The sequence below is a fragment of the Garra rufa genome, chromosome 14, assembly GCF_049309525.1.
Source record: "Garra rufa chromosome 14, GarRuf1.0, whole genome shotgun sequence".
Lineage (NCBI taxonomy): Eukaryota > Metazoa > Chordata > Actinopteri > Cypriniformes > Cyprinidae > Garra > Garra rufa.
In genome coordinates this window covers 43,337,695-43,350,403 of record NC_133374.1, presented here as the reverse complement: position 1 = coordinate 43,350,403, position 12,709 = coordinate 43,337,695, and the positions used below count along the sequence as shown (strand labels likewise).

General features: G+C 34.0%; 1 protein-coding gene across 1 annotated transcript; it reads right to left on the bottom strand.

Annotated features, from left to right (window-relative positions):
- Positions 1 to 628: 628 nt before the first annotated feature.
- ube2v1 (ubiquitin-conjugating enzyme E2 variant 1) lies at positions 629 to 8,887 on the bottom strand. Its single transcript, XM_073817595.1, has 4 exons — positions 8,825 to 8,887; positions 7,124 to 7,272; positions 6,166 to 6,291; positions 629 to 1,150 (listed from the first exon to the last, which is right to left on the bottom strand). Exons 1-4 carry the CDS (start codon positions 8,844 to 8,846, stop codon positions 1,004 to 1,006), a joined length of 444 nt encoding a protein of 147 aa, XP_073673696.1. The 5' UTR covers positions 8,847 to 8,887; the 3' UTR covers positions 629 to 1,003.
- Positions 8,888 to 12,709: the final 3,822 nt, after the last annotated feature.

The following is a 12,709-nucleotide window of genomic DNA, read 5'->3' as shown; positions in this document are numbered from 1 at the left end:
CTTATTGACCACAACTGTTCACTGAAGTGGAAGCAACATGCAGCCACAGTGTGTGGGTTTCTGTTATAGACTGTTCAGCAAAGCATAACCGAACAGTAATCACCTTCCTGTTTGTTCTTTAAAACCTAAAGTGCAACTGATCTTAACTAACAATTTATCTGAATTGTCTATAACATATTGACCACAAAATTTATTTATCATATTCATGGTGTCAACGCTCTCAACAGCTCAATGGAACATACAATGTTAAAGTTGAAGTGTGTAATCTCCGCAGAATGAGCATCAAACTAATGTGTAAAAATGAGCCATCAAACTACAAACATCTACCTTATTGTTTTCTCTGTATATTAAGCTGAAATAGAATATATCATAAAATTCTAATTGCACACTTCATCTTTGCTGTTTTAAACATTTTTCTATCATTGAGCTTGTTATTATGTTGCCTTTAACTTTTAACTGTGAAGTGACCCAAAGCTGAGAGCCTAAAGGAAGTAGTGAGACACCGTTCAAGATTCAACATTAACCGGTGAGGCCAGAAGCCTTGGATTAAACAGTCGAGACTGCCAAATCTAAGGCTAGAAAAAGACGGAAAAAAGATAAAATCTTAACATTCCCACCACACAGCATGTTACGTGATAGCACAAATTCATTTTCACTTGCAGAACTATTCTCAAATGAGGTCACACAAATTACACTCAATAAGATCATTTGTTATTTTTACAATTTGCATGTATAACAAATAAACATTTAAAAAAAGATTAGAATGATGTACAGTATTCTGCTGTGCACACCACTACATCCATCGTTTCTGTCCAATGGGAGCTCCTGAGGCAGGACTGCTCATTGGTTGCTGCAGCACATGGGGAGTGGTCAGGAATAAAGAGGAGAACAGGGAGGAATTCTCATGAGTCCAGAAAAAAGGAGGAGAAGGAATGCTCAGCCTTGCGTGTGTGAATGTTTTCTGGATGAAGGACGAGAAGAAGATGAAAGAGAAGCTCTGAGCTCAGTTGCTGTAGATCTGTCCTTCAGGAGGCTGCGGCAGCTTCATATTCTCTTTGCACATCATGAGTCGTCGCAGCTCCTGCAGGACCACACGGATGCTGTACGAATTCTGCCACTTGGCCAGTGAGGATACAGCTCGCATGTCAACCTGAATCAACCAAAGACATTTAGACAATGCATTAAACAGTACAACACACAAAAAATTTGAGGTTTTCTAAATGGTCCTTTAGAATTTATCTGTACATCTGGCCAATTTGAGAACAAATGATATACAGCAAAGCTTTAAGATTTAGGCTATTCCAAAATCTCGACGTGGCTACAGCAAATGCCCAATCACCCCCCTAGACTAGTCTGGTTTTAGGAACCACTAGGAGCCTTAAATTGGCAGACCTAATAGGTCTCACTGGTTGGTGGTCTATCAACAGATCAGAGAGGTACTAGGTGCTAAAACATATAGGCCCAGTTTAGACTAAACCAGGATTAGGCCATAGTTCAGTTAGGACATTTAAGTCATTTTTATAAACATGCTTAGAAAAAACATTACTGGTGTGCATCTTGAGACAAAACAAAGGCACTGATATATTTTAAGATCAATCAGTGCAATTTTGTTTCAATTGATACGGCTCAGACTTACATTTTAGTCTAGGACTAGGCTTAAGCCTTGTCTGTGAAACCGGGGGTTAAAGACTTAAAAACCAGTAAAAGAACTTTAAAAAGAATTCTGCAGCACACGTAACCAATGTAAAGACCATCGTATAGGGGTCCTATTCTAATGCTTTCGAGCTCCCATTAAAACTCTGGCAGCCACATTTTGAACCATCTGAAGGTGGTTTAAGAAGATTGACTGTTCTGAGAGTTGACTGAAGGCGGTTTAAAGATGATTTACTAAATAAAAAACTACAATATTCAAGTGATAAAAGTATGGGTATCTTTTTCAATATTAGTGAAAAGAGAATGGACTTAATTTTTACCAGGGTTTACAACTGGTAGAAGCTTGACACCTTGAGTGGCTTGTCTATTATGCTTTAAAGTGTTGTCCTGTAAAACACCTGGATTTTTCACATATTGCTTAATGTAAGGTGCCAAAACACCAACACAAAACACCAAAATTCTAGGAAATCCATGTATAAATCCATATATATACACACACACACACACACACACACACACACACACACACACACACACACACACACACACACACACACATTTTTTGAATAAGCCCTTTTTAACTGTCTTAGGTTGTTTTGAGAATATTCCGTAGGCCACAATAAAAAATAGGGCCTCTAATAGAAAAATTAATAACACTAATAGAAAAATAGACAATGCAATTGAAAAGGTGGCAACTGGCAACACAGTTTCCCTTCTGATCTAGCATAACTGCACAAATGTTATTTTTACAAACTCTTATATTACAGTATCAAAGGCAGGGCTCAAATCTAAAAGAACTAGTGCTACAGAATCCCCAGAGTCAGAGGAGAAGAGAACATAATTTAACACTTTCAAAAGAGTCATATCAGTGGAATTAAATTTCCTAAAACCCGATTGAAACATATCAAAGATTTTGTATTTGAGTTGGTGGAGAACTAATTTCTCTACAATTTGAAGTAAAAATTAAAGTTGATGAAAAAAAAAAAGAATCTTTAATACAATATTTATAAAATATACTTAAAAATGACTAAATGTTACTTCATATCTCGGGCTGCATTTCCCAGAAGTATTGTACGGTGAGTGTAGAGCTTTAGCTCAAACCTTAATCATACACACTTGCCTTTCATGCTATCCTGAAGACCTTGATTAGCTTAGTTAGGTTGACCAAGGTTGGAATTAACCAGTGGTCCTCCAGACTGGAATTGAACTATCTTGAGACAGAGGTCTGCTCTCCCATGGGATATGCAGGACCTGACACTGCTAAGCATGGTTCTGGACAAGTTTATAACCGATGAGTGGGGGTGAAATGATACTAATGTGTGTGCAGGAAGGGGGAGAAAGAAACGACTAGTGGGACTCCCGCAAAATATAGTAGTCTTCTAGTAGTATTTGTAGTATCTACAAATAAAAATTACTTAATTTTGTAACATTTTAAGGTAATGTTATCTATTGCGAAACAAAAAAAAAAAAAAAAAAGGTTTACAGGTTAGATATTCTTAGTGTTTTTCGGTTGTATGTGAAAGCTATGGGAAAGCACCTGTGCAACAATGCAACAATGTGCTATGATGCTAAAGCGAGACAGTATCATACAGAAATGGGAACAAAAGATTTGCGTAGATCCGTTACTGCAAGATTTTGTGGGCGGGAAGAAATATTTTTTATAATAAGTTTTTTTTTTTTTTTTTTTTTTTTTTTAGCAAGAACAGTCTTTTGCCTTGTACATCAAGTATAATGTTACAATGTGACCCTGGATCACAAAACCAGTCTTAAGTAGCACAGGGATATTTGTAGCAATTGCCAGAAATATGTTGTATGGGTCAAAACTATCGATTTTTCTTTTATGCCAAAACTCATTAGGACATTAAGTAAAGATCATGTTCCATGAAGATTTTTTAGAAATTTCCTACCATAAATATATCACTACTTAATTTTTGATAAGTAATATGCATTGCTAAGAACATTCTTTTTGACAACTTTTTGGATTTTCTCAGGATTGTGATTTGCAACCTCAGATTCCAGATTTTCAAATAACTGAATGACAATGATGATGTATAAATCTCAATTTCCAAAAATTGACACTTATGACTGGTTTTGTGGTCCAGGGTCACAAATTTAATGTGATAAAAGACAAAATAACCTTTATCTGGTCTATTGCATATTCTAATTAAGTGGAAAAAATTGTGGCACACTGTTTTAAGTCAACAGGAAATTGAAACTAACATAACATTTTAAAGAGTTTGTGACGTTACAGAGTTGTGAAAATGCAAAAAAAAACAACAACCTTTTTTAATATTTAAGCTAATTAGTCACATAAAAACATTTTCATTCATATATTAAACACTGATATATTTGGGTTCTCTTCATGTTTTAGGTTGTGAACCTTTTTAGACAGGTTTAGATTTTTACATGGTCATGAACAATCTGTAATTCCATCTCACTTACAGTATAGTAAGGCTGGACAATAATTCGATATCAATATATATCGCGATAGAATTTTTTTCAATAACGGTGATTTTTAAACGCATTTCCGATATACATTTGCATATATATATATATATATATATATATATATATATATATATATATATACACATACACGCAAATGTATATATAATTTTATACATTAGCATTTGTCACTGAATGACGTTCAGTGCTTAGCCGTCAGAAAGAGCAAACCAGAATTGCGTGATGATGTACATCAAAGACACGCTGCTAGCGCTCAGTAGTTGGTTAAGCTCCGTTGCGGGAAGTTTTTAGCTACAAAATGAGTATCCTTGACCGCAATACAGATGTGGATGAACAAGCTTCCACAAGAAAGAAGGCAGACGAAATTGTTGATAAGAGAGGAAAGACTAATTCAGTGGTGTGGAAGTGGTTCGGCTTTTTAAGTTCGGATAAACTCTGCCATTGGTAAGTTATACACGGTTCATGCAAATACTCACTATAATATCAGCGCTGACCGCTTCAAATAGTTTTTCAAAAAGGTTTTGACTTCGTTAAATAATCGCGATAGGGCTGGATTAAACTTTAAGAGGCAATGATGTAAATTAATAAATATGCACGCTGCACGTTTCAAAGTCAAAACGCGGCACTGATGTCTTTATATGAATGCATCTGAAGGGAGCTGACTGTCCTCAGAAACGTATCGTTGGCATTTTCATTTCATGCCTGATAAAAAAGCATTAATGCTGCTTTGTATACAGGCGTTACTAGGGAAACCGTAATATTTCAGCGCTCCTAAAGCGCCACCTAGTAACAGAGAATGAATATGCAGGTCCACATTTTCAGATGGTCAGATTATTGCAAATCTCAACCAATGTGTTTTATGCAGCAAACACAGAGTTGTAAATGTGAAAGAAGTTAATGTGCTTTCTAAAAATCTAAACAATTAAGACAGTTATATTTATGTTTTAATTCCTTTTAATGGTATAAAGGCTGAAATTCCATTTTATAAGATTTCAAATCATGTAATTTTATGGCTTAATACCGTACATCGTCCAACCCCACTCATACTGTTCATTTTACTTGTGCAGCTCTTAAAAAGGGTCATAAATTGCCTCAAATTGATATTTAAAAATTCCGCATACACTGTAAATAGTGAAATAAAATTCATTCCTTGATATTTGTTGATATTTGTGTATTGAAAATATTTTTGATTGACATTTAGACTCCTATCTAATTTTCTAAATTTAAGTTGTTGTTTTTTTTATTTGGGCTAGTTAAAATAATTTTCGGGCTACCAAAATCTGAAGAGTACCTGCCCGAAGGGCTACCAGAGATTTATAAATTTTGCGAGCCCTGACCTTCTTTCTGGAAGAGGATTAATAATTAGTTGGCCTAGTAGCATAATTTTTATTATGATTTCTTTCCCCCTTTTCTGTTCCGGCCAGAGCAATGTGTATTTGTTGTTGCACACTCTTTATTTATTTTATTCTTTTTGTTTCTTTATCTGAAAACTGCTGAAGCAGTTTGTTTGTTGTTTAAATGTATATGAATAATCAGCCTGCTCTAGTTTAAATGGAAATATATTATTGTTAATAAGCTGAGTCTGAGAGTTTTATTTATGTGATAGTTTATTTCACATTTCTTGTTTGTAAAGGCTAAATAAAAATAAAAAGTGAACCTTATTTTTTTGTATTGTTTTTATTAAAAATGTTTTTATATAATTTTAATAGGGGGAGCCTGGATGTATTATAGACTTTGCAAATTCAGTTTGCAGACATTTGTAGGTACAGACATCCATTGTGTGTGTCCTCGGCAGTTTTTTCCTGAGGCTTTTTAATATTGTCCATATTGATATCGGAATTATATTGTATCGACCGAAATTAAGAAATATATCGTGATATAAATTTTTGCCATATCGTCCAGCCCTACAGTATAGACATATATAATATGGTAAACAAAGAAATTATGAAATGCATAAACGTAAAGGTCCTAAGGAGACATAAAACACATAAGATAAAAGTAGCAGATGAGGAAGAACTCTAATATTCAGTACTCAGTTGAACTTACCACACCATTAGAGTTATGCACTCCATTTAAGTTGATCTTTGTCACAAAACGAACAAAAGGGGGTGTTTCTGGATATCTTGGTCCACATTCTACTCTGAGGCTGTACATCCTGTTCTCATAGATGGTCTGCATAAAAAAAATATAAAATTCAATTCTAAAATCACACTGATTAAACATATTGCTGAAAGTCATCAGCTTTAAGACCAGTTCAAACCAAGAATGGTAACTATATGCTGCAGTTTTGTCATCTGATGCTTTAAACGCTTCTTTAAAGCAAGCTGGATTCTGATTGGCTGTCAATGTTTTTATGGTTCATCAACTGGGAAAAATCATAACCACTCAGCTCATAATAACAGTTATTATGCTCTGATGATTACTCTATATGAACATACAACTACCAAGGAATATGAAGCACCCTTAGATTAAGTTCATTAATTCCATCAGGATGATAATGCCCCACACATACTAAAACAGTTCTAGAGTGGATCATGAATAGAATATTTGGGTCTTAATGGGATGTTCGAAAGTAGATTTCTACACAATTCCTCAAAGAACTGAGGCTTCAATTGATAAGTGCTGGATGCTAATGCTTTGCTGGTGCATCGTAAGAAATTTAATGACTTCATTTCCATAACAATAAAAAAATACTATCTTTACATACTGCACACCCCATTATTTTCCACAAACAGTTAATTGCAGTAACTGTAATTAGACAGTTACATACAATCACATTTAAAAAGCTCCACATGTATAAATATTTAATGTACAAAGATGTTTTTTGTTTATAGTTTAAAGCCATGTTAGCTACCACAGATATATTCATAGCGAAAAAATAAATGGATACAGACTTTTAAAAGAGGAAAAGAGTAGGAACATGCAAAACAAAAAACATGAATACACAAGAATACAAATCTCAACATACTAATTTAATAAAGCCAAGCAAGCTAGTAAAACTGACCCTAGGGGGTCCGATGATCATTCCTCTCCAGCGTGTCAGGGTCATGTCCTCATCGTCTTCCAGACCCCAGCTCACTGTCCCATCTCCAACACCCTTCTGACCCTCCTCAAGCTCCTCTAGCAGCCGGAAGTTACGGGGTACTTTCACGCCTGTCAAAACAAACACACAATAACATGAACACGTGACGTTGAAATAATGTTCAAAACAGATACTGCAGAGGAAACAGTTCTCCAACAGGAGTGAGACAATGACATAAAAATTCCTGCTGACATAAAATGTATATTTAACATCTGGCTGGAAATGCCATTATATATCCTTTTGAGCTTTGTATCTACAATTCTGTCTATGATAAACTGTTTTGGAGAGCCAAAAAAATTTAAAAAAAGTAACACATGACAAAAATTCCCATATTAAAGCTAAGACGCCCAAATTTTTTACTCTAAAGTGCCCAATCTATAAACTGATTGAGGTCTGTGAGGGTATAATAATCTATATAATATCAACATTCTATTTTTCCAAAATCAAATCATAACCTCATTTTAATGTAAAAATAAAATACATGTAAACAAAGGAATTTTACTTTGATTCTCTGATTGTTGGAGAATCATGTAGTTTTCGACTGGGAATTCCACAGTTAAACAGTTATTTAGAAAAATGTTGAAAAAATGTGGACTAATGGCTTCAACAAAAACATATAACATTAACAAACATACACAATTAACAACTGCTTATTTCATAGTAGGTATGTTACTAAAATTTTGAATGCCATTTTAATATCATGAACCCTACTGCTGCACTCTACAACACAAGAGCTAAACATTTGATTAGCTCCCAATGAAAATTAAATTAACAATTACAAACGTACAAAAACATCATGTTTTGTTTTTCAGAAGAGTTGGGCTTATCAGCACTACCTACCCCCCCCCCCCTTTTTTTTTTAAAAATGCATATATTTAAGGTGTAAATTCTGTGCTACAAACCACTGGGCTAGGGGATGTAATAAATGATAAAACAATAAGACTAAATGTACTTGCATAGAGAGAGATGGTTATCTACAAGAAATCCGCACAGGAACTAAAATTATTAATGCTAGTTGTTGTGTTTAAATGGAAGATACTATGAAATGTTAGGTTTTCAACATCAAAAAAGTCAATGATTGTGTCTTAATTTAACGAGTTGCCCACCTACACAGTATTTTGGCAAACACATTGTTAAACCTAGAAGCTGACAACCTAGAAAGCATGTTTAAAATATTAACGGAACGCGAATGTTGTCCATAAAACTGCAGTCTAGCTAGGCAGTCACAAGGTTTTGAGACACAGCCAGTGCATTGTGTTGTTTCTCTATCATGACGCTGCAGTTGAATAAGCTACATGGCTAACCAAGAGAATAGTCCGATTATATTAAAACCCCGTTGTACTTTAATCCATATACTTTAAGAGCGATTAATATGGATCTTAAACTATTTAAAACACACTTAAACATAAGCACTATCGACATTAAACGCGATAAATGTCACTGGTTTGACAGGCTAATGCTGTGCAAACACACCCACATGAATGCTGAGACCCTAAACACAGCAACACAAGTGAATACTTCAATGAAAGCATACTTCTTCCGCTTTTTATCATTTCATAACACTCGTTTTGGATACGAAAGAAAGAAATGATCTAATACAAAGGCAGTTTTTCATAAATTTACCTGATCCGGCGGCGGCCGCCATCTTGTTGCTCAGCAGCGGGGACGCGCCAACTGTGAACAATCGCCTCATGAATTATGCATGTAATATTCAGTGAACCTGGATATTGAAGTTCACTCTAGTGCGTTTATTACTCATCATATCTGTAGTATAAGTTATAATCTGTAGTAAAGTTAGTAAATGGACTTAAGTAAATGTAGTAAATATCATACTATATATATTGCTGTTTTTTTGTCTTTTATGATGTGCTGTACAATACATGTATTATTTTATTTATTTATTTATTATTTTATTTTATAAAATCAAAAGTAAAATAATTGAAGCACCCAATTTAAATAAGAGAAGAAGTTGTTATCAAAACAACAGGTTCAACGGGGCAGCTGAAATATAAATAGTAATAGGCTAATAGTCAGACGGAATGAGCAAGTTATTATAATTTGTATTTTTCAATACTCTAAATGTTTGTTGTTTTGTTTTTATTAATGTAATCAAATTGGTAAACTTAGCTTAGCACACTGCAAAAAAGTTTTACAGTTGTGCAGTAACGTAAAACGTAAAAAAATGGGTCAGTCAAGAGGGCCAAAGTCCTGTAGAGTTTAGCTTCAACCTGCCCTAACATATCTGCCTGAAATTTCTTAAAGACCTCGCTTAACTGGTTTAGGTGTGTTTCATTAGGGTTGGAGCTGAACTGCAGGTGGCCCTCCCGAAGTAGGATTGGACATTCTGTTTTTTTTTTTTTGTTTGTTTGTTTTTTTTTTTTTAATGGGATGATTTGACAGAATTAAATTCCTTCTTTTTTCCTTCTGGAGCGTCTATTAGTATTACTTGAGGCAGAAAAAAGAAAACATTAAACGCAAAACAGCAAACTAAATGCACATATTATAGCACCACCTAGTGTCAGTAAATCTCTCTGCTCTTCCTAAATATCTTTGACACAAACTTTGATGTCTTAGTGCCTTATGGTCAAGATACATTTAGGGCAGAGAAAATGGAAGAATAAAACCAGAACAAATAAAAAAAGGAATTATTTCAGAATATTTAAAATATTAACCCTTTAGCAGTAAAGAAGGTACATAGTTGTCCCTTTGAGAGTACTGTCCCAGTGACAAGCATTTATACCCATAAAGGTATTTATGCATTTTCTTTTCTGAAAGACTACTACCCATAATGCCCCAGATGAGATGTTATCAGATGCCATTCACAGTGGAATATACAGGTGAAAATTATTTTTTAATTGATCCTTAATTAATTAAAGTTTATACAAGCTAGTTGCTGTACGATAAATCTTTTTTTCTTTTTTTTTTTCTTTTTTTACTGTAGCATGACAGTTAGTTAGGTGTCAAGTGATTACCAAACAATAAGCACATATGATGCATTCAAGTCATGTCAGATAGATCTTGTTTGGAGGGAACCCCTTTGTTAAATTCGCACCGGCGCTTCTGCATCTTCTCTGGTCCTTGCAGTGGGTCGATTTCCAATACAGCAATATTATTGAAAATGAAGACAAAATCTAATGTAACACTGTGATTATCATTAAGTATAAATTACAGTTTTTTTCAATCGCTAACAAGCGCTTACCCATACTTCAGATACTTTTTCTAAACTCTTAACACAGACTCGCACCTACAAAACACAATTGGCCAAATGGATAATTTTCTTCTCAAAAATACATTTTGTTAAATATATACTAACTCTTCATTTCAAAACAGAACACATCTTTCTCTGCACAAACTAACTTTACCAAAACACTGGAAATCTGACTCAAAATAAAATTATTCTGTCAAAGAATAACACTTGTTTTCACTTCACAAGGTACATGCAGTCAGTCAAAGTACACCAGGTTTCAAAATACTGGCTATTGTTGACATTACAAAAACTGCATAGACTTTTTATGTTTCAGTTTTACAGGTATTTGCTTGCAAAACATGCAATCCACAATTTTGACACTAAATTTCTTGGTTGGGAAATGTCTGTCCACATGTACAGTAATGTTCACATTCAAAAGCATTCCAGTAAAAAGCAAATAAGTTTGTTTTTCTGTTTATTACAGGAGCTACAGTAGAAACATGGTATGATAGAACAGAAAAAGTTTACAAAATAGTGAACAAAATATCCATGAAACACACAAGAGCATTCTGAACAAAAAAAAAAAAAAAAAAAAAAAATACAACAGCAAAAAGCCCAGATAAAAAAAAAGGAGGGGGGGGGGGGGGGGGGGGGGGATGAATGAATGGTAAATTCCAATTCACTTCCTGGAATGGAATTGGATTTGGAATTGGAATGTCAGGAAACAGAATTGAAATCAAATTCCAAAAAATTCCACTTGAGTTGCTAGTTTATAATACATTAAATATTGTAAATCACATAAACAACAAACATATAAAAGAAATACAAAGTACTGTATATTTAGTTGGTTAAGCATGATCATTTCACATGCCAAATGAAATTATGATAATTCGATGCAATAAAAAGTGAATGAAATACATGAATGAACATGACTCAGACATATTATGTGGTAATCATATATTGAATGTATAGTGCATAGAGAAACTTATCACCACTGTCATTCATTTTATTTACTTGCATTTGATCAACTCTATTTCATACATTACTTGGTATTTGTAAAGCATCATAAATAAAGTTAAAATGTATGTCTCTAAATGCAATCACACATACTGTAGATGCTCAGAAACAGCAATAAATATAATTCATTGGAATTTCTCTGAATTGAATTCCACTTCCTGTAATTCCAATTCAATTCCAACTCTGTTTCCTGTAATTGTTGTTGAATTCCAATTCCAATTCCATTCCAATTCCTTTAACTTTTTTGAATTGGAATTGTTGAGTTCATTCCTGAATTGACTCCAACCCTGTTTCCAAAACATCACTCCTCAAAGTCCTCATTTTACTGTATAAGTGTAAATGTAATAGAAAAAAATAACCACTGCCTCTGAGTCTAAGCCAGACATAAACATAAATCAGCTGTGTGTCAATTATTTAATTGTTTGTTTATTATCAGCTGAGATATATTTTTGATATTGATATTGTTTTTGAACTGATATCATTGCAGAAGCAGAGGTTTTTATACTGTATCTAAGGTTTGGAATATTGTTTTTGCTATTGTGGGATGTTGTGTGTTAACATTCGAAAAAACTACAAAAACAATCCATAATTTTGTTGGGAGGTATAGCTTGTCTGTTAAGAAAATGTAAGCATTGTGGAAATGTGTTCACTGATTGCATATTGGGTGAAAACGACATGAAATGTGTAAATGGTATGGCCACAAAAGACCGATGCTGTGCTAATTGTGTTTAGAGTTTTGAAAATGTGACAACTGTTTGGACAAACGCTTGTTAGCGACTGAAAAAAACTGTAAGTATAACCTTTTAAGGTTTTCCAGGAAAGAGAGCTTGAATCTTGGCTTGTTTTTTTGTTTTTTTACATTCTGTCATTCCATCACACAAACACATAAACACTTTAGTATCATCAATGTCTTTAAACTGTGATGGAAACCTGGAGTACTTGGAGAAAACCCACAATGACACAGGGAGAATCTGCAAACTCCATTTCTGCTCTCCTGGCTCGAACCAGGGACCTTCTTGCAGTAAAGTAAGAGTGCTACAGATTATACAGTATGTATAAATCTAAGCAATTAATTACTTAAAGTATGTATAACAAACGAACAGAAATTTTAAGGGCTAAAAACTTTAAGACATATTTTCTAGAATGTTTTCTTTTTTTCAGAGCATGAAAGTGCATTAAATATTTGAATTACAAAAATAACAGATACATTTTTCTTAAAAGGTAAAATTTTACTGTAGTAATACACGTGTAAGAGTGTAACCCCATAGTTCTGTCACTTTTGGTTTGAGTGGGGTTGTAGTTCC